Source organism: Amphibalanus amphitrite, unplaced genomic scaffold (genome assembly GCF_019059575.1).
Source record: "Amphibalanus amphitrite isolate SeventyFive unplaced genomic scaffold, NRLGWU_Aamphi_draft 001485F_arrow, whole genome shotgun sequence".
Lineage (NCBI taxonomy): Eukaryota > Metazoa > Arthropoda > Thecostraca > Balanomorpha > Balanidae > Amphibalanus > Amphibalanus amphitrite.
The window spans coordinates 72,750-94,217 of NW_024882978.1; the positions used below are offsets into that span (position 1 = coordinate 72,750).

General features: G+C 49.0%; 3 protein-coding genes across 6 annotated transcripts; 2 read left to right on the top strand and 1 right to left on the bottom strand.

The window, feature by feature from the left end:
- Window positions 1-127: 127 nt before the first annotated feature.
- Window positions 128-7,587, bottom strand: LOC122373381. 4 transcript variants are annotated; one of them, XM_043351370.1, is made up of 9 exons: window positions 7,566-7,587; window positions 6,499-6,612; window positions 6,147-6,262; window positions 5,682-5,780; window positions 5,145-5,287; window positions 4,602-4,743; window positions 2,874-3,015; window positions 2,399-2,586; window positions 128-1,741 (listed from the first exon to the last, which is right to left on the bottom strand). In XM_043351370.1, the coding sequence occupies exons 2-9, from the start codon at window positions 6,583-6,585 to the stop codon at window positions 640-642; spliced, it is 2,019 nt and encodes a 672-aa protein (XP_043207305.1). In that variant the 5' UTR covers window positions 6,586-6,612; window positions 7,566-7,587; the 3' UTR covers window positions 128-639. The 4 variants fall into 4 exon arrangements, with proteins under 4 accessions (XP_043207305.1, XP_043207303.1, XP_043207302.1 ...); XM_043351368.1 differs by having other exon boundaries at window positions 7,538-7,580; XM_043351367.1 differs by lacking the exon at window positions 7,566-7,587 and adding an exon at window positions 7,472-7,552.
- LOC122373382 (trichohyalin-like) lies at window positions 7,200-10,824 on the top strand. The gene is made up of 5 exons (XM_043351371.1): window positions 7,200-7,983; window positions 8,116-8,237; window positions 9,263-9,461; window positions 9,839-10,020; window positions 10,362-10,824. Exons 1-5 carry the CDS (start codon window positions 7,860-7,862, stop codon window positions 10,506-10,508), a joined length of 774 nt encoding a protein of 257 aa, XP_043207306.1. The 5' UTR covers window positions 7,200-7,859; the 3' UTR covers window positions 10,509-10,824.
- Window positions 10,825-11,011: 187 nt separating this feature from the next.
- Window positions 11,012-21,294, top strand: LOC122373383. The gene is made up of 12 exons (XM_043351372.1): window positions 11,012-11,397; window positions 11,545-11,627; window positions 11,756-11,868; window positions 12,126-12,261; window positions 14,258-14,373; window positions 16,445-16,546; window positions 16,877-16,937; window positions 17,316-17,444; window positions 17,811-18,116; window positions 18,491-18,630; window positions 19,126-19,217; window positions 19,657-21,294. Exons 1-12 carry the CDS (start codon window positions 11,361-11,363, stop codon window positions 19,689-19,691), a joined length of 1,350 nt encoding a protein of 449 aa, XP_043207307.1. The 5' UTR covers window positions 11,012-11,360; the 3' UTR covers window positions 19,692-21,294.
- Window positions 21,295-21,468: the final 174 nt, after the last annotated feature.

Below are 21,468 nucleotides of genomic sequence, written 5' to 3' on the forward strand. Positions count from 1 at the left end.
GCGGACAGAGCAGCCCAACCTTACCGCCAGGCAATCAGCTAATTGACTCCGAGAGAGGCACCTGACCTAGCCTGCGCCTGCGATCGTTCAGAATTCAAACACGGTCATTCGCATTCAATACACTAGACAAAATGTAGAAATTGTAATTACGGTTCATTTGGAAGCTTTCCATGATTGTTCCATGAAGCTCTAACACACAACAAGAATAGTGACACTTGACAGCCACCGCTCTATGAAACGACGCAAATGATAATGAAATGTACACATGGACGTGGATTGAACATGCCGCAGTGCACTGAAAAGCAGGCACCGAAAAGTAGGCAGATTTCGAAGACCACGGATGATACTCAAGTGATTACTAAATTGATACCAGCCAGTAGAGTCGCATCACACTCTTAGGCTCGCACTAAATAAGACAAAATAACACAATTCATGCCCAAGTAACATAATAACCGCTCGGTAAAAACAATTAATAAACATCAATAAACAGGCAGTCGCGTAAAAATTAACATTGGAATAACGAAACCATCGTTCAATTCGACCCAATAACAAGCCATCGTCGCTCGACATTTGCCACCACGCGAGCTCATAAACAACTCACTAACTCGCCAAACTCACTGTCTCACCAAACTCACAAACTCAGGTGGGCGTCACCGACATACTGGGCGTCCTCTCTCCTCCCTCCTCTCTCTCATCCTCCTCCCTCTCTCCATACATCAGTTCTCTTCCCTCGGTCACTTGCAGTGCTGCGTAAAGTCGAGCCGCGGCCGCGGCCACCTCTCCCCCTTGTGAAACAGCTCGCTCCATTAGAACACCGAGCGTGATTTGAAGCTCGGCAGGGCGATATATGAATAAACGAGCTACGGTTTCTAGAAGGGCTAGACGCACGGAGAGATCTCTTAGAGCGTTGCAGTGATTCCTTATGCCACCGGAAGGAGAGATGCTACCCAAGCCATCAACCCCACAGCCTATTGCGTCATGATTGTCACTTATTCTGCCCACCTCGCCACTCTCGCCGCAGTGCGCCAGCCGTCGCAGCCGCGCCGCGACTGTCGGCAGTGCTCCACCCCACCGTCCGAGTACCTCCAGAAGCCGACATAGAGCATGGGCCGGTAGTGACTCTAAATCTGCAGAGAGCAGTGTTGAGAGGAGTCGGCGACGGGCGGCGGCTGGTAGCGGCGCCAAGTCAGAGTGGTTTAGGGCACCGGCCACCACCGCCGCCCCGCTCTGGGCAGAGCTGGGGAGGTCTGAGTCTCCATCTCCTACCCCACTTTTAAATCCATCACGAATTCCATCGCCGTTTCCATTTCCGTATCCAATATTGTTTCCAAGACCGTTTCCAACAGCGTTTCCACCTCCAATACCATTTCTACCAGTGTTTCCACTTGTGTTTCCCCCACCATCGTCTTTCACTAGTCTACACAGCGGTTCCACCACGGCCGCTGCCAGCTCTGGTCTATGAGCTGCCACACGGAGTAACGACTGGGCGGCCGCCTCCCGTAGCGGCGGCGACGTCAGGCAGGTGGTGAGCTCCCGCACCACGACGGGAGCCACGGCGGCGGCGGACGCGGCGGCACTGGATACTGGAGAAGCGCTGGAGACAGGGGAGGCAGTAGAGGCCGAGCCAGCAGAGGCAGCGGCAGTGGCAGCGGAGGCAGTAGACGGGACAGTCAGACGCCAGAGGAATTGTATCATCTGAACTGAGAGCGTCTCACCGTCCGACGGACGGGGTATGAAGTACCTGACGAGAAAGTAAGTGTGTTAAAACATTACTACGCTCATGAATTTGCGAGAGCGAGAAAAAAATGAAGTAGCGCCTGCTATGGCACGATAAAATCGATAGCTACGAATTACGATTGTTCATCCATATTCCGTAGTAATGACCGTAATTATCTAATCTAACATTTCGGCCGCTAATGTCTCCAAAACCATCATTCTCTTCATCGATAGTCCCTTCCGCCTCACATTCTTTCCGTTTACATCGGTGAGGCGGCGATGTCTTATCTCTCGCATGGTTTCATAGCGATCATATTAACCGAAGGCCTCACGTAGGCCCCAACTCTGTTCCATACCGAAAGTGTGGGACCCAAGCTGCACCCCTCCAGTATCCCAAAATTGTATGCTGGATTGGTATCAGAGGGTTAAATCAAAACCTTCTTTAAAAGGATAAGATTGGAGAATGACCATTCAGACAAGGTCCAAAAATGAGGCATCATAACCCATTATACATGCAGATGTTCATACTCGGTGAAATTGTAAGTGGAATTTGTCCTCGAAAAAAAAAAAACAGCTGAGAATGAAAAATATATTTCATTTGAGTGTCCTTAGTCGTTGCCCATGCCAATCGACAAATGGGACACCGCATCCCAGCGGCCTCCCTCGCGCTTTGAGCACATACCTGTAATGCGGCGCAAACGCAGCATGATGCTCCGTGCCCAGACTCCTCACGAGCTGCAGCACCGCCCAGCGCCACTCTCTGGGTGAGTGCCCCGGCGAGCAGAGCGCCCCGGCCGCGCGACTCACGGCGTCCGCACGAAGGTGGGACAGGTCGCCCGAACAGAGGTGGAAAAACAGGTCCAGCGCCGCCTGTGCGGGAGAGAGACGGGAGAATGATTGTTAGACCCACGAGTGATTTCAACGAAACCTGTACTAGATCGCCGTTCCGTTTTTGTAATGGATGCTACTCATCGATGAGAAATCATCAAATCAGCAATTTCTTCATCAATGTCCGCTGAACGTGTTAAATATTCTAGTACAGCCTTCCCTCGCCTGATACCTACCTCGAAAATGAGCTGCTCAAACGTGTTGGGCACCAAGCCTCGCAGTGTTCCCCTCCCTCGCCCGAAGCTCCGACTCCCCGCGTCCCAACCCACCTCGATAAGATGCGGCCGCGGCGAGGCCAGGACCCAGTCCAGCCGGTTCATCACGGCCAGTCGCTCCTCATCCGAAGCCGGCTGGTACCGACAGAGCAGGCGGAGGACGTCCACCAGCACTGCGTCCGGGAGAGAGCGGCTCCTGTTGGAGAGGGAGGAGTCATCTTCATCGTCATGTTATCGGGACACGTGTAACTGATTGTCCTATTAGGCCCGATCTCGCCAATTTCATTAACCCGCGCCCGGCTGGGGGTCCTGGATTTCCACGCCCTGCTGGGGGGGGGTGTTTGAACACCCCCCCCCCCTTGTAACTCGGCTCCTGGGCCACGTAGCGATACGCGGAAGGCGGCGTTCGAAAGAGCGTCAAAAATAATGACGAAATCACTTCGGTCAATTTTTTGGTCAGGTCAAAGGTCAGGTCACCAGAGGTCATTGAAGGCAAAATTTCGCCGATTTCCAGGTCGAATATCGAAAATTTCCAAGAAGCCAACGCATAACTCGGGAACCAATAGAGCTACAGCGCCGCGGAAAAGCGCATTCGATAGCCCTATTAACGCCCTTTCTGAGTAATTCTCTCAGATTTGACCTAACGTCAACGGTTTTGCCTGCAGGGGGCAAAAACTGCAAAAATAGCCGATTTTTTCGGAAACAGTTTTTCGGCAATAACTTTTGACCCAAGCCTTGTACGAGCTTACTTTTACCGGCATCGTGTTCCTCTCGTCAAGACGCATCGAATGAACTATAACTTGACCTTGAAAGGTCAACTTGAAAATTTGACCTCAGGTCAAGGTCATGACCTGACCGGAAAGGGTCATGTTGCATATCAGTCGATCCGTATCGTCGAGCTGAACACATCTAAGGCGTTTTCATCGCTCTAGCATGCCTCTATCAAAAGTTATTTGCGAAAAACTATTAGATACAATTCGTGACCTAAGATGACCTCAGGGCATAAACAAGGGTCACGGACACCATTTTCATGTTCAGTGTGTCTAAACCACTTGTAATTCAGTGTTTGGGAGTGTTTATAATGTCTTTCGTCCAAAAGAGGCGCATTTCAATTTTCTCCCATTGACTTATAATGGGGAGGTCGCAAAATTGACCTGACCTTAGGTCACCGATATCAAAATTCCGAGATATACATTTTATAGATACTGCTACTCTTATCAATCGCTGAAAGTTTCAAAGCGATCGGTCACTCGGTGTAGCTATGACAGACATTGAAACTTTTTATGAGGTGAGGTCACTTCAAGTGACCTGGTGACCTGACCTTGAATGACCTTGGTCTGAAATTTTCACAACATGTGTAGAATTGATGTATGATAACTGATAAGGTATTCGCGAAAAACCACAAGGGGGGGGGGTGTTCAAACACCCCCCCCCCCCAGCAGGGCGCGGGTTAACTTGAACCTGTGCTCAGTCGGTAGCAGGATTGGAGTACTAAAATGTCTACCAGTGTGAGTGTCCAGTCCAGCCTGTTACTCAAGACGTTGACGGCGACGGGGAAGTGTAACAGCAAATATGAAGTGCATCATCTGTGACAGAGCACGTGGATAATCCACAAGCCCGGCGACAAGTTGCCGGAACTTATGAATACGAGCATCTGTAACCAAAGTGGCGGAAACTAAGGGTCATAGCCCCTGACAAATTAAGGTGTAAAAAATGGAGAAAATAGAGACCAGCTCAGCCCTCACTCTCCTCTCTCGTTCCTCCCGCTCCACTGATTCTCACCGCGAGCTAAGGTGTCGCACCATGGCGCGGTTGATGACGACGCCGCCCTCGGCGGCCAGGATGACGTCGAGCGTCATCAGACAGGCGTGCACCAGCAGGGCGTCATCGGACCGGATCAGACGGTACAGCTCGTCTATGTGGTCTGTGAATAGTGTCAGGGAGGTAGGTAGGGGTGTCAAAACTCGATTTTTTGTCAGCCGATCGAGTCAGCAGCATTGTATGAGGAAGACGACGAAATATTTTTAGGTCTCACGCTTTCTCTCGCTATTACCGATAGCCCTTATCTTACCCTCTCGCAAATATGAGAGCTACAACTGCAACAGTCATTTTCTCTCGTCCTTCAAATGTCCTGGTCTCCCTCCCTTCCTTCCTTTTTCTCTCTTCGTCGTTCCTTCTTTTCATACCTTTTTCCCTCCTCCAAAATTCACTCCCATGCGAATTTAAACAATATGATTTATCAATCTCGTCATTATCTCTCATTTACTCCATTACTCCCTCTCCACTCTACATTCGTCCATTTCCCTTCTTCCTCTCAGTGCTCACCGATATGACAGTTCTGGCTGGTCCTGGGGAACACCCGACACGCCACTGCGGCGGCTCTCTGTACGGAGGGGTGCGGGTCGCGCAGAGCCGCCGCTATCACCGGCTGCGTGATGTCGCCAGAGTCCGGCATACGCGCCAGGGTGCTGTCGGTGAGCGAAGAAGGGAGGGGAAAGGCGAGTGTTAGACTCGTGGGTGTGACAGCTGGGTGGGTAGGTGCAGATCACGATTTATACGGGCGAGACAATGTCCAATCCAGCTGGGGCAATGAGGCAAAACAGAAGTGTCGCTAAATGTCAATGAGCTGGGTACCATACCAAACAATGGTATAAGATCAGACAACAGACAATAAACGATGGAATTAACTACGACTACTGTGAATATATAAACGAAAGGCTCCATAGGGTTTTCTGGCTGGAGCTTATTGACAACAAACTGCAGAGTAACCAGCATCGAGGGATCCATGGATGTAACCCATCGCTACCCCACCGACTCGATCTATCATCTCCTTCACCGATGAACACGTCACTCAAAACTCACCTGACGGCGGCCCGTCGCACGGCCGGGTTCGGGTCGACGGCACACTTGAGCAGAGCGTTGGTCGCCTGGGGCATGATGTCTGGGTTACGGCCCACGTGTCTGGAGGCAGAGCAGGGCAGGTGAGGGGAGGGTCAGAGCGGGCTGCAGTAGCCAGGAGGAGTCAGAGGATCACAGGAGGGCAAGGCATGACAGGCAGGATGGGGACAGGACCAGAGGTTGTCATAGCAAGGAAGAAGATGCACCTCAGACATGAAATCAACAAGTTTGGCGGTCTGAAAGGAGACTGCAGACAGACAACCACATAATAGTCAATACTGGAAGTGTTTGTCCTTTAAATAAAATAACACCTCTTCAAATTTTTATTGCTGGTTGTAGGAAGGTATGAAGCAGGTAGTAACAATGTCAGTCAAGACCAACCAATGGCTCCAACTCCAAGCTCAGCACGGCCAAGACTCTTCCACCCACCTCTGCACCAGAGTCATCACCACGATCCGCGTCAGCGGCTGGTGTGAGGAGAGCAGCTTGATGCTGGGCTGGACGATCCGAGGCTCATCACTGTCCGTGTTCATAAGTTGACATAGCTGCCAGGAGAGTGATCACTGTTAGGTATGTTTTGACAAGCTGTTATGTAGGTTTGACTAGATGAATGCTAAGGAAGGTTTGACAAATTAAGTGAAAATATTTTGTTAACCATGTTGCACATATTTAGTGCGTGTGTCAAGAATGACACATGTCCTCAGTCCATAATCATTCATCGACCAATCCTGATACTTACCATTGCATAATCAAATCCATGATATCTGCATAGCAAAATTACCTGAGTGACAGCCTGCTGCTGCTTTGAAGGGTCCAGCAGCACATTGGGTAGGGACAGCAGGTTAAGAAGCTGCTGATTGTCACCCATGATGCAGATCTACAGCATCACCATCAACTGCAAAAAGGACACGGTGAAAAACTTCCTGACCAGTGTTTACTGTTAGAAATTACAATTAATACCTATATCTACAAATTACAACAGGTCAAAATGAATGCTTTGCATAGAAAATGAGTATTTTGGAACAGATTTCAATTTGAAAACCAGGCACCAGTTAAATAAAACAGAGTTAATAGAACACTCACTGCCCACTGTTCAATAGGTATGTGTGGTGGACATCTGGATAATCAAGGGCAGTTTACTGGGACCACCAAGATCATACAATTTGTAGGCTGGCGCCTTGCACAATAAATATGACAACAAGTAACACAATCATCATCAAAACTGAAACAGCAATCTAATATCGTGACTTGAAGTAATCACAGAGATTGTCCCTAAAATAATGGGTATTAGTAGAGCAGACATCACACGAAGGTTTTCCAACCAAGGAGAGGCACCATACCCGGAGGTGCTTCTTTCTAGGAAAACCTAAACCAACCTAACCTAACCTGACCTAACCTAACCTACAAACCTACAAACCTACAAACCTACCCTACAACCTACAAACCTACAGCGCCTCTCCTCGGTTGGAAAACCTTCGTGTGACGTTTGCTCTACTAATGCCAAGTAATGCTGTACTTCTAGGTAGGTACTGATCCCAGAAAATTATCTCTCATTTTCTGAATGCTGAGCACACACTAGGACACAGACCAAAGCCAAATCAAACAATAAATTGAAATGATGGTCAGGTGTTGAAATTGAAACTCATTCACTGGCAGTTGACACTGTAGCACATTTAAAGCTGTATCAACTATATCAACAGCCCATAGATCAGTTGGAACCAAGGCTATATAAACCGTTGGAACCAAAAACTAGCCTTTTATTGGAATAATCAGTAAATATCAATAGTCACATCAATAAAAAACACAATCACTACACCCACTTCAATTTGCACTGCCTTCAAAATTTACATTTTTTTCCATTTCGGTTCGAGACCTATTGCGCCGACTTCGTCTTCAAATAAAAAGTAAATATCATGTTCGCTTGCAGAAAAGCCGCCTTGAAACCATAGAGATTTGTGTGAACCTCTTTGTCATTGGTGCAAAGAAAAAATATTCGCAGAGTAGAGCGAATGAACGATTGTAAAGCTCATCCCATGAACAGCCTTGGCTTACGATACTTTTCCTTTCGTCCTTGAAATGCTTTTGAAGAACCTGGGGCGGCGGGAAATTTAAATTTATGAACTTTGCCAGTAATTTATCTAAATGGCTGACGACTCAAATTTATTAAAACTGGTTACCGATCTTGGATCTAAAATTGAGGCAACTAAAGCAAAGATCCTAGCCAGTGAGCAAGAAGGAGACAAATGGAAGGCAAACCTTTTGCAAAGTAAGTTCTTTGCTGTTCCGATTTTTGGGTGCTAACGGCTAGATAATTAGAGATGAATATCCCAATTTATAATTGTAATTTGTACTCAAGGCTAAATGTACTGATACTCTCGTGCTATTTTCTCATTTCCAGCTCAAAAGGCATTGAGCGAGCGAAAACTCCAGTTGCTCAGGCTGCGGGTCAGGTTATCAAGTGAAAAGGAACAGCTCGCTGAGAAGGAAGAAAAGTTCAACTCCTGTCTGACTGAAATTCAGGTGAGTGTGCTCACTGCTCTCTCATATCTGCTGTCTTATATCGTGGCTTGGCTAATAATGTAGCTGTCAAAGTAGGTAAATGAGTCAGTTGAAAACAGAAAAAGGGTGTACCACCGTTGCACTTCGATCGTAACTCGTAAGACAGTACATATAATCTGGAAAGACTGTTCCGAGATAGAAGACAATATAATACGGGAACTGGGAAGACGGCCCACGAAAACCGGCAAGACTGTTTACACGGGAAGACGGTTCCTAAAAGACGATATAATACGGGACCATGGGAAGACGGCCCCCGCCAAAACCGGAAAGACGGTAAATACGGGAAACCGGTTCCGAAAAGACGATACTACGGGAAGACGGCTCCCGAAAACGGGATGAGACGGTATAAAACGGGAAGACGGTTCCGAAAAGGCGGTACAACCCGGAAAAACGTTCGAAAAGACGGTATAATCCGGGAAGACGACGTAATACGGGAAGACAGTTCTCGGGTTCCAGAAGATCGATAGGTACATATAAACATCCATGCTTCCGCCACTTACAACTTTAACCTGTCCTGAATCCCTGATAGCTGTGTCTCAGTGCGACCTATTAGTAAAGTAATCTTGAGTGTGACCTGCCTTTAGCATGCCACTAACTCATCTGCAGCGGCAGTGGCGTGGTCTCGCCACGCTCTACCACGACCGTCGTCCGTCAGTCACATCACGGCCACGGTCGCCACCGCGATCGGTCTGACTCAACCCTACCGCGCTTCCCGTACTTGTCTGACCTTTCCCGGTCGTCCTTTCTGCTACATAATTTAACCCGTCTTTATCCCAGTTTAACCTATCGCCATTGGTTCAGTACTTGCTTACTCAGTAGCTCAAGTGCGAGTTGCGACCATTGTATTGTATGTATTGTATGTATCAGTATGTATTTACGATCATGGGCGATCCACACATGGCGTGGCGATTACTGCCCACTGCGAATCCTCTGGCATACGATGCCTCCCTGTTGCTAATTATGACTTTCCTCTCCCCCTCATTCAGTCTGATCTGGCACGGCTGACGTCCAACCGCTCATGGGTGGCCCAGTCTCGACTCCAGCTCGACAGTGTTCGTGAGCAGCGCGCACGGCTCACGGAGCTGATGCGACAGCACGCGGCGGCCAGTCAGACGGCGGCGCAGCACACGGAGCACGCGCAACAGCTGGATGAGCAGCAGCAGCAACTGCACCGGCTTCAAAACGGTACAAACCAATACAGGCAGCTGTTGCTATTCGGTCCGGCTCTGTGTAAAGCAGTTCTGTGTGACTAAAAAGCCCAAGCCGGCCGTAAAATTGGATGATTGATCGACCGGTGGATGTATTTGGCTAGATCTAGGTCGCCTCGGACAGGTGGTCAGGAATAATACGACAGGCACCGCTCGGGCTAGTCATTTTTATTGAAATTTGTATCGTAATTACGTTTTTCAGCCAAGCCGTACTTTCTGTAGCAAGTCGGATGTTTAATGCACAATGCTCCTCATAACAACCATCCTCGCACCAGATACGGCTCCTCTTGGACGATTCCGGGATCTTTGAACAGCTCCCATTCGGTCACCCCCGGTGGTCCTGTTTCCCGTCAGAGCGGGACCGTCTGGAGTCCACACTGCGCCGCGGCGTGGCTCTCCAGTCGGCCCGGCAGCGGACGGCCGTCGCCGAGAGGAGTCGAGACGAGCTGGAGCGCCGCCTCCAGGAGCGGCAGAGCGAGGAGCAGGAACAGGAGCGGGCGGTGCAGCGCCTGGAGACGGACATCGAACAGAAACAGGTGCGGGGAGGGACAGATTTAGAGACAGGCAGGTGCGGGGATAAGGGAGAGATAGAGCAGAAACCCGTCAATGTAAGGATGGAATAGGGTTGCGATATATTATGACTGGGTGTATATTTAATCTTTTTTGTTAATATAATCAGAACTAAGTAATTTATTTTGTCAGGAGCGGAGCTGGACGTAGTAGTTCTGCATAGTTTATTAATGACATCATTTTGGGCTAGCTCATCGAGAGTAGCTTTGAACTTACTGCCGTTAGAAAGCGAGCTCAACTGACTCGTCGATTATCAAAGCCCACATTGTGAGGTACGGCTGACCCTGCCCTTGGTTTGACCGCGCAGGCGGAGATGGAATCTGAAAAGGAGAAGGTGGCCGTCAAACTGACGCGCGCTCGCAACGAGCAGAGTCTGGTAAACGAGCGGCTGAGATCGCTCGAACTGCGCGCCGCCCAGCTGCGCTCCCAGCTCGAGGAGCCGCACACAAAGTGATGTCAGAATGTGACGTCAGATGGAACGGTCGAAATAACGTCATCATGGGGTGATCTCATCGATGAGAAAGGCTGTGATATAGGAGAGTTGTCCGTTGTAGTTGATTGTTGTCTGTTGATACTTTTGTCTGGTTATTTGTCGGTTTATATTTTTGTTGATGATTCACTTTTTTTCGCTCAAACTTGGCGCTGACGGTTTATTGGTGAAGCGATAAATTGTGCTAAACGCACAGTGTTATGCTGTTCTTAGTTTACTGCTCAATAAATTGATGTCGCCTTGTCGGCAAACGACATAGGCTGCTGTTTTTCCATCATAAGGATGTTTTAAACACCTCGAAGCAAGAACACGTTAATGAAACCAATGAAACCACCATTAAATGTACTTTATTTATCAAAACATATAGTCCCGATGGAGCTCCCTCACTGCTCTGAAAATATCTCTAGATTTGGAGACTTGTGAATTTATGGTGCGTTCGTGACATTGTGGTGTTTAGTCAGCTGACTGTAACAACGCAACGGATTGCACGTAAACAAAATGCGCGAGGAGTGTGGGGAATAGGTCGGATAATTTCTATGGTGGGAGAGGTTCAACTTGTTCTCTATAAATTCGAAATTGGTTAGGACGCTGGCTTTTGACAAGTTTGATACTGATACACCCTTTCACTTTACGCTTACCACTGTTCTGCTCAAGTGTGGAAAAACTCAGACAAGAAGCAGAAGCGAAAGTCAAAACTGAAATTTAAATCAAAATGGAAAGGTTGGAGTGTTGCCAATCCTTTTAGTTCATGGTTCTACTACTTGGCCAGACTTTTGAAAGGACTGTACTATCAAAAAAGGTTTGAACTTTGAAGTTATGTCTGTTTCACATCCTCTTCTAAAGGAGCTCAAAAGTAAGTTGTGGATGTTTTAAAATTGACTTCCTCATATTCAACCAACTGGTGTAACCCGTTTTGTATGTTTTTTTACATTATGAATTGATAACAAAGTTTCCCATTTATTTTATGTTTCAGCTGATCCCATAAATGTCATGTTTTCAGATTACGTGCTGACACTGACAAAGGACTCCCAAGAGCGCAATGAAATTCTGGATGACCACCCATCCATGCTTCCATTATGTGAGGTAAGTGGAGCAAGGACTAAAGGTTTGCTTTATTTTTAAGAAGGAAAGGGAAAAATGCACTGAGTACTTTTCCTTTTCCTTTTATCAATTCTTGCTCCCCATCCAAAACATTAATTTCTCTACGACAGGTGCTGGAGAAGATATTCCGAGAAGGTCTGCTGGGCCCTGTGTTCACCCCATTTGGAGCCACCAAGAAGGACTACTGGTCTGTGATGGAGTCAGTGTACCAGGAGAGGAACAGGTCAGTCAGGCTAAGGTCACTAAATTATGTAGGAGGGAAAGTTGGAAACAGTTCAGCCTTGAAGAGAAGCTAGTTTATCACAATTATGCATGAGACTTACTGAGTCAGCCTACCAGGAGGTGAACAGGCTATTCATGGGCATCCTTGCATTGAGCTTCCTTGTCAGCTGGTATGTTCTCACTTAGGTATACTTCGTTACAAAGTCTCTGCCACCCACCACCCTTTTCTCTTACCACCCATTTTCCCCGTGTCGCCAGCGTATCGTCCAGTTTCCACCATGCCGTGGAGGCCGTCCAGAAGAGCCAGCGGGTGCACACACAGCAGGGCCGAGGCCGACTCTTCATACGGTGTGCGCTCTTCAAACGCTGCCTGCACGTCCCCGTTGAATCGCTGGTGAGTACGTGATTCGATATTGGAGTTTCTTTCGTCTGGCTTGCCATATAGTCTGTAGAATTGTAGGTCGATGGTTCTCAATCGTAAGAGTCGATTTCCCATCAACCTCGACCTCCTTTGGCTTTTCTTGGACCTTTCTGTAGATCTTTCTTCGGTGACATGCAGGGCATGCAATTAGCGACGCATTGGCGTAAAAAGTTGAGTCTGAAAGGTCCGCAGGTTACACCTCGGGAGTTCGTGTATTCATTCCCGTTCGAAACGTCCCCGTAACGAGCTACGTAATCATAAGATGGCCTCTCATACATCTGACCATTCCTTACGAAAATGTAATGCTTGCTGACCTGTGTCATCGTGACTTACGATGTTTTGCTGGTAAGAAATTCATTTCTTGCTACATTTCGGGAATATCCGGGCCACTTACATTAAATTACGGCAGTTTGGTTATTTTCCCCCGTTCGTCATACCGGAAATTGAATGTGGTTCAGTTAAATGGACAAACCAAACAAAGAGCCCGAGTAACTGTTTGGTGAGGACCGCCGACTGCGGTCTACCGTCTGCCCACTCCGGTCGCATTAGTCTCGGTTCGTTGCGCTGGGAGGGAAACGGGTAGCGCTGGCGACCGCAGTGTACGGCTTCCGGTGATGAATTGGGACGGTAGGTGGGATGTTTTCATGTGGAACACGCTTCCTTACCACACAACTTATATGCATGTTGCTTATAATTCATGTAGCTTATGCCAGTAACTTACGTAGGAGGTACATTTTGCGTCGGTAATGTGGTAAAACAGGTTCAGTGGTGTAAAGGAGTGTTCAATGTCATGATGGGAGCGGATGTTTGCCGTCACGGTCTTTGGAGCTAACTATTTATCGGGGTGAGGTCATAGATAAGCGCCAGCGTAAAGGCACAGTATTGTCTGTATTTTATTTTTATTTCCGCGTGCTTGCTTTTAGCAAAATATCCCGACCGCCAATATCATTGAATATGTCGACATGTCCATAAGCTCTTTAAATGTTTCCAGCCTGGAGCTACCGTAAAATGATTGTCTGCGTGATTACTGCCGTCACCGCTGCATTGTTTTTCCGAACAATACCCCGTGTCGCTGTAACGCATAGTTGACCTGTGCTGCCACCGTAACGCCGTATTGTGAGCCGCCTCGAATTGCGTGGTTTGTAGCGCCGGGAGTCGGACGGTCGCAGGTTATAGCTCCCGGTCGAGTCAAGTGTGTCTTTGTTCGGCACTCGCAGCTGCGAACTCGGACTGGAGACAGGTCGGTGGACTAAGTCGGCACAGCTGTCAGCAATCGTGGACACTCATGGAGTTTTTGTCCGTGATCGTGACATTTGCATTGTTGTTTACCGTTGGTTCATGTTGATTTTATCGTGCGTTTTTTTGTGTCGCAAAAAAGTTAATAAAGATATACAGGCGTGCTTCTGATAGTATGAGCCGACCGAATTTATTCTAAGCTTGGTAATACTCAAGATATACATTGCAATGCGTTTCAAGCCGGTCCCGTAGCTCAGTCAGTAGAGCGTTGGACTCCGCGTGGTGAGAGCACGTGTCCCGGTTATAACAGGCCGGGTTCGAAGCGCGACGGGTGCTTGACATTTATGGGCCTCCTGACAGGTATGATAGCGGTTGGTGGCAGGCCATAGCCAGGCGAAGTCAGTCAGGGGACCGGCCGTGCGCGCCTATGTGCCCATTTGGACTCCAACTCCCCCCACCCCCCCACCGAGCGACATCTCCCCCCCCCGCATATACGTCACAACGCTCTCCGTGTAACCATACCTTGACCTTTCCCTTCTCACCTGTCAGTACTCTGCGTGACTCCCCAGTCCCCACCCCTCCCCTTTCGTTCAGATCCGCTACGGGCGGGTCTCTGCACTGTATAACCGACTTGACCCCCTCCCCTCCCCCTCCTTCGTTCAGATCCGCTGCGGGCGGGCGTCTGCCCCATACGACCGACGTTACCCCCTCCCCCTCCCCCTCCTTCGTTCAGATCCGCTGTGGGCGGGCGTCTTCCCTGTACGACCGGCGTGACTCTGTGATCGGCCATGAGATCCTGGCAGAGATCTGTCTGTCTCTGCTGCGCCAGGTGTCACTCATCAAATTCCGGTGAGTGGTTCAGAGAGGGGGAGGGAGAGGGTCGGGGTGGGAATGAGATGGATAGGAGGAGTCGGTGGGGGATGGAGGAAAGGGGCGGGTGGGGTAGAGACGTGGGGGGGGGGGGAGTTCGAAGCAAGGGATATTCGAAAGAAGTGAAGGTAAGCATACTAAAGAAGTGAGAAAAACGGTTATTATGCCATTATTTCTTTTTGTGAAGATTAAAATGTCCTGCATGACATTTTTCCAGCATCAAACACGCTTAATATTATTGAAATCAAATTGAAAGAGGTCGTATTCAGTACAGCTACGACCATTTTACTCATGGATCGGCTGTGTCCAACTCCAATCCTCTGCTTGAGGTCCTAAACCTCCGCTGTGCTACCTCTAAAACATGCCGATTGTCGAGTGTTCGCTCGGCCAGAGCTGCTCCGAATTCGACTCCGGTGCAGCCGCGGGCGGGCCGTTGCCAAATCGTCGTGTGACCGCGTACCCCTGCAGCGTGAGAACCTTTCCCGATGCGCCGCCGCCGCTGCGGAGAGTGCAGGGTTTCGGACTGAGCCCCGTGTCTGCAGAGGCAGGGCTCGCAGCCGGTGGTATGGGGGCTCGCTGCAGCATGTAGGAAATGTTTCGGACTGTCGGCCTGTCGGGCCCTGTATGATGGAATGGACTCTGATGTGAATCATATGCTGCAGTGAGTGAGGTTTTTGTGTTCGTAGTGTGCTCAAGGTTACAACGTTTTTTTTTTTAAAGTACGCGTATGTGAAGCGTGTGAGGGAAAAATTTGCACGCTAGTTCACCGCCTCACTGCAGTGCAAGTAGACGGAATCTAGCTTGAACTGAATGTTGCAACAATGGTGTCGTTTGGGTGTTTATAAAAACGTGTTGGCGCAAAATGACCTTGTAGTCGGCGCGCTCTTAAGCCCCAATAAACAAACAATAAAAACGTGTTGAACAATGCTTTGTGTGTATTGGTACGCTTTCATTTTTTAATAATGCGTGTTCGTTAGTTTCTCGTTTACTGTTGAGGTAGCTCATAGCTAACGTAGTTAGGATTGGGAATACAGGAACATAAACGCGTTTACAGGTTTCCCGCAACTGGAGTACGATCGTGCTTTCGCAGTAATTTTATCAACCTTTACAACCTACCACGCGCGAACAGCAGTGTCCCGGCAAAATTAAAGGGACAGTATCATCGAAAAAAAAATCCATGTATGGAGCTGATTTTTTCTTTACTAGCATTTCTTATTTTTCTGAATCAGAAAAACATAGTTTGAGGACCGAACTCGGTGAAAAATATTGCAACCACATTTCATTTTCATGATTCATTTTCATGAGCGAACCACCACTATACAAGCATGGCCGCCAGTTTGGAAGCATGCAAAATTACTACAGAACTGGCGCAGATAATACATTATTGACGCTACGCTTACGCGGTCGTTCTTCTGATTGAGTTGTCCTTAGGGAGAGGTAGCCTTAGGTATTGCCTATAAAAATATAACGTGACAATTGGAGGGAGTGACAATTGGACGTGACAATTGACAATGGGAGAAAATATCACGTGACAATCACGTGATAAACGTCATACATTGGAGGGAGATTGTGATTCAAGCTGGAGGAATTCCTTTGTTGAACCGCTAGAATCCGAAGGAAACAGCGGAAATTGCCTACGACTATTTAATGAATTTAACGGTGATGAATAAGTGCGAAAAACGTTTTGGCTTTATAAAATTTGATGAAATGACCAGGGTAAAAGTTTTATTACTGGCGGTCAATTCAAAACGGCGCAAACATTTAAACAGTGAAGATAGTGAAGCACGATTCAAAGTGTGGTACACCTTTCGTACTTTGAGCGGCGATAGCGGGATAACGGTGTGGAGTTTCGAGGATCGGTCTTCAGTTCCCGGACCAGAAAGGTGGGGCCTATGCAATGTCAAATTTCATCAAAATGGTGATACTGTCCCTTTAACGCCCTCCCTCGCACGCATCATTTGACGTCGCTGAGTCATGACTATGAGCAGACTGTTTGCACCTGTACTGACACCTCCCTTCCCCCTCCCCCAACCCACCTTCTCCACGACAGATTGAACCTGCGTAACGCCTGTTTTCTGGACGAGACCTGGCTGCTGCCGCTCTACCGGCGCTTCGAGTTCGTTCCCTGCGAGAGGCTCGGCGTCAAATTCGGGTGGGTGACGGTAATAATAGCCGGGAAGTTTGCTGGAAAACGAGGCACTTGGCATAGATAAGCCTGGTTATGCTGTCTCACTTTTGTGGGTCACGCATAACGTGATTGCGGTTTCATCATGGTTATTTTCATCTTGTAATTATCGGCTTTATTGTTTCCGAATTCCATTCACTTAACACAGAAATGTTCAGCTCCAGGCCGTAAGATGCATGAATCCCGGACACATAAGGCTTCGTGAGGGTGTCGACGGACTCTCAGCTGAACTGACTGACACCCTCCCTCTCCCTTACCCTTACCTCTAACCCGTCCCTTTTCGTCCGCCGCCGTCAGGTTCTGCAAGTCGCGGGTGCTGGTGGTAGACGTGGAGCCCAACTCGGTGGCCGCCGAGGAGGTCAGTGGTGATCGCCGGACGGGGAGCGGGCTGGGACGGGCGTGGAAAGAGGACTGGACAAGAGGTGGCCATTACGTATCGATTCTCCGTTGACCTTGAAGGTTCTTTAGTTGTGTGAGCGCTAATGACGATAAAGTGGTCTCCATAGCTTCTGATTTATTGCCAACTTTGCTCTGTTATGCCTGTTACCTTAATTCCAGTCATATACTAGTGCTTTCTTAGGCACACAACACCTTAAACGAATTGGGTGACCAACGACGTGTAAAAGGACCGCACATGCTAGCCCCGACCCTTCCACGATCCACAGAGTATCATGTGTAGCATGTGTACTTACGCAACCAACCATGTGTGCCTCTCCCCCCCCCCCCCCGATCACAGGACAATATCGAGCCCGGTGACATAGTGGACGAGCTGTATGCCGAGTGCTGCTACGGAATGCGGCGCGGCAGGGTGTCGGCTCTGCTCAAACTGTACCAGGGTATGCCTATCTACATCAGCGTGGTCAAGGTAAGTCGGGGAGATTCGATCTTGCGGTGGAACTGCAGCGGCAGGGTGGTGAAAGGGGAACTAGGCGGGGGTGGAGTGTAGACTCGAGAGGGGGAGTTATTAGCTGAGTCAGGTTCGGTCGATGTTTAACTGCGTTTGAGGTTCCGCCTGCACATACGCAACCAATCGAAGTGTGACGACGATTTGTAGAGACGAGTAAGTATTTGAAGTATTGCTTCCGGAATTTATAATAATCATCTCGATTTATCGTGTTCATGAGTCGGCTTTTGTTGTCGCGTCTGGTACGACTCTATCGTTTGATTTATCGCTCTCCCTCCCGTCCCTTCGTTACCGTTACACACCCGCTCACACTCTGCCTTTCCGCAGTGTCACTCTGCCACGGGAGACCTCTACCCACCGGCCATCCCGCTGTTGGAGTCTCTCCGCCTGGACCTGGCCCAGCTGACCGCCGCCTACCAGTCGCGGGCGGCGCAGCGGCGGCGGCTAGCCGCCTCTGCCGACCGGCTCGACCGTCTGCCCGACGATCCGGAACCGCCCGACGAGAAGGCGCCCTACTGCGCCGGAGCGCCCGTGACATACCTCGGAGCGGGGTTTGTCGGGAATAGAGGAGACGTGACGGTGATCGAGATGGGGGTGGAGAATGTGCTGAGGAACCAGCCGCAGACGCAACAGGTGAGGATGATGGGAGGGAGAGGATGGGATATGGATGATGGGAGGATGGGAGGATACTAGGGATCGGGGAGAGACGATCGGGAGAGGATACGAGGGATTGGTGGTGTGGAACGAGATGGAAATCTATTATTGTGTCCACTCTGTTTCAATATGATTTAGGTATGTTGCAGTTGTGTTGGACCCGACTTCGTTAGTGAATTAGTTAATGAGTTACTTAAGTAGAATGCTACCTAATTTGTCAGGTAGCTGAACTGAACTGTCCAGTCCGTGTTTATCTAATGTTGCCGATTGGTGCTTGTTGGGCTGTAGTGACGATGCTGATATGTTTGAAGGATTTATAGTGGCACTAATGTCGCTGGTGTCGTCGTTCTCAGGTGCAGCTAGTGCTCGGCGAGATGGGTGTCACACTGGTGGACCGGGCCTCCGGAGAGGTGGTGCGGAAACACAGCTACACGGAGATCGCCTCCTGCGGACGGCGGAACGACCGACTCCGGTACTTCGCCTACGTGGCCGGGTCAGTGACACTCAGTGACTGGGTCAGTGACACTCAGTGACACGTCGTAGTGACAATCAGTGACCGGGTCAGTGGTGTTCCACCGTTGGATCGTTGACTTGTGGTCGGTCTGTGCCCTGTGGTCTATTATGGCCGGGTCCGTCACTCCCCAGTGATCTGTGACCGGGTCGATGACCTTTCCTGATGCGATCAGTAGCCTGTGGTCGGTCAGTGTCTCAATGACTGTGGCTAGTCACCTGAAGCCGAGCTCGTGGTCTTCAGTTATAAGTCGAGTTAGCGATCATCAGTGACACCAGTTGGGACAGCTAGCGACCTCTGTATGACTGTTATTGTCCACACTCCATTCCGGCGCTAACCGATTTACTATCTTCGAACGCCGTAGTGCTCTCGGAATAAGCGCTCTTCTATGTAGTGCCCTTCCCATGTCGTTCTCGTAATGCCAAAACTGTCCCTTTTACACCATTCTGACGTCTTGTTCTCCTCCATCGTCGTCAGTGAGACGTCATGTAACATGGCCCGCTTCTTCTACTGCCACGTGTTCGAGGCGCTGGACGAGCAGCAGGCCAAGGACGTGCTACACGGCATCGGTGAGACCGGGAGCGGGGAAGGAGGGTGGCGGAAGGGGCCGGCGAGGGGCGATTACAGCACTGAGGTTGGCGATTGTTTTGAGATGTTTTGTCACATTGATTCACGAATGGGAGGATTTAGAAACGTTCGTTCGACAATTTCGCTAAGGTGATGGTATGCCTGCTTTGCTATAAAATGGCTGCTTGTGCTGGGATAGGTATCTAGGTTGAGCGTACAACAAGCGACACCTGTTGAGACTTGAGGGACTTTTACATGACCATAGATTCAGCAAGGGAATTCGTTGTAGTTTGAATATATACAGATCAGCGTTATGGGCGCAAAATGACCACCGCAGTCGACGCGCCCGTAAACCCCAATGAACAACAAGAATATATACAGATCCCCTTAATTCCACAATATACTGCAGCCCTTTGACATTACTGGCTCTCTTCTTTCCAGCCGAGGGTTTTCGCAGGACGCATTTTGCCGTGTAGCAGCCACCGAAACTGCACCAAACTTCACACCATGCTGCCTGAAGTACGCTCGAGCGACGGACGGCAGCTCGCACAACGCAGCAGCTCTGAGGAATCTCACGCCGGGGTGGCTCGAACTGCCGGTTTTATACCAGACGCAACCCATAGGTGAAGGAAACGTCAGTATTTACCTTCCTTCTACGCAAGAAGGGGCGACGAAGTCCGTCCAGAGGCTACCTTGACCGGCAGAATAGTGTAACGTGGCGGACGTTGATTGGTTGATGATGGCGATGAAGCGTCATGATTGGTCGCCTCTGGTGCTAGTCCGCTCGAGGGAATGTGGAAAGGACACCAGAGATATCGAAGAAGACCGAAGTAACGAACCATTCCGAGACAAACATTCGAACTGTGCAAAGCAGCCTCTTCGAGTCAAGAGGCATCGACAAAGCGCGAAGCAGCGATAGCGTTTAAACTAGAGTGGTGTCAAGAGTGGGGTGATTAGTTTAGCATAGCTGGCACCATCTTTGCGTAACGGACTCACCGCTGTTGTGACAGTATTTCAGAAGGATGTGACACGGGACATCAAATTCACGACTAGTCACGGGGGCAATTGAATGCGAAGGGTTTAGCTGTGAATGAGAGGCTACTGTGATTTATAACCATTGGTGAAAACTGTGGGATAGACAGATACGCACATTTACACGCACGGGTGACTGATTTTAGGGTCTAGTGACTGACGAAGCTTTAATCGCTGGAAGCTAATAGAAGGGGTGATGCGTATTTTATTTGGTGCATACGCTTAAGAAGCGAGTCTTACACATTATTTTATTTTGGGGTGGTGTGTTTAAATAACGGCTTGTATTAGCATTCCGGGTAAAGCATAGTTTAAATATAGCGGTTTATATTTATTTTTATGCTTGTTAGGATGCTAGGTTATGCTTAGTTGGTTGGGTGTTTGGTGAAATGCATTGCATAATTATGGAACAGTATTTTACACTGGTTTTAGGTTATACATCGCCTTGAGGTGTACACAGCGCCTTACGTGATGTCCCGTTGTACGTTTGCTAAATCCCGCTCAGATGAGGATCATGCGAATTCTGTCAAAGTCAAAATAGCAGTGGTTCTGTTCTTGTTTCGGGAAGTGTATTTCGCCGTCTATTATTAGCCTACTCTGATGTTTAAATTTGTCAATTCCATGTCAAAATCGACTTTGTGGGGTTCTTCGCTAGCCGAGTGCGCTCTTTGGATCCCCAATTGTGAACAACCATGCGCTTCCTGATGTTTCTGCTCAGTAGGGAGCTCCGTATGTTCGGGCTGCAACTTGAAATGACTGAATCTCCTGCCGCCGCCGAGCTGTGACGTCAGAAGGGGTACTGTTCTCGGTATGACGTCACCGAGGGTGCTGTGATATTGGCGATAACGGATAAAACTGTGTGTCGCTCGATCGAGCAGACGCTCCGCAGCTTGGGCCTTGGTTGGCCTTGGTGCACCGTTTTTGCACTGAATTTGATTTCTGAACGTGCTTGCACTTTTCGGCACGATTATAAATCGTCGAAATTGCGTACACAGCGATCACTATATGCACCCCGTGTGTGATAAATCAAATATATGAGTGAAAGCCTTATATGAACCTGTCTGGTGAAAAAGTCCTAAGTCCGGGTTCATTTATTTCGAAGGATATATCTTGTGCCTTACCTTACCCATGGGCATCTCGATCCATTAAATCGCCAAGGTATGACTGATAAGGGCCACGGATCTGTGCAGGGGCCGAGTAAAATCTTGTAATCTTGTAATCTAA

Bases quoted from the DNA above. Each gene is read 5' to 3' on its own strand.
- LOC122373381 (XM_043351370.1), bottom strand. From the start codon at position 6,585: ATGGGTGACAATCAGCAGCTTCTTAACCTGCTGTCCCTACCCAATGTG. The intron at 5,781-6,146 runs GTGGGTGGAAGA...CTCTGCCTCCAG, and splicing joins GTGATGACTCTGGTGCAGAG to ACACGTGGGCCGTAACCCAG. The intron at 5,288-5,681 runs GTGAGTTTTGAG...GCTCACCGACAG, and splicing joins GTGCGACGGGCCGCCGTCAG to CACCCTGGCGCGTATGCCGG.
- LOC122373382 (XM_043351371.1), top strand. From the start codon at position 7,860: ATGGCTGACGACTCAAATTTATTAAAACTGGTTACCGATCTTGGATCT. The intron at 7,984-8,115 runs GTAAGTTCTTTG...TCTCATTTCCAG, and splicing joins GAAGGCAAACCTTTTGCAAA to CTCAAAAGGCATTGAGCGAG. The intron at 8,238-9,262 runs GTGAGTGTGCTC...CCCCTCATTCAG, and splicing joins CCTGTCTGACTGAAATTCAG to TCTGATCTGGCACGGCTGAC.
- LOC122373383 (XM_043351372.1), top strand. From the start codon at position 11,361: ATGTCTGTTTCACATCCTCTTCTAAAGGAGCTCAAAA. The intron at 11,398-11,544 runs GTAAGTTGTGGA...TCATGTTTTCAG, and splicing joins TCTTCTAAAGGAGCTCAAAA to ATTACGTGCTGACACTGACA. The intron at 11,628-11,755 runs GTAAGTGGAGCA...TCTCTACGACAG, and splicing joins CCATGCTTCCATTATGTGAG to GTGCTGGAGAAGATATTCCG.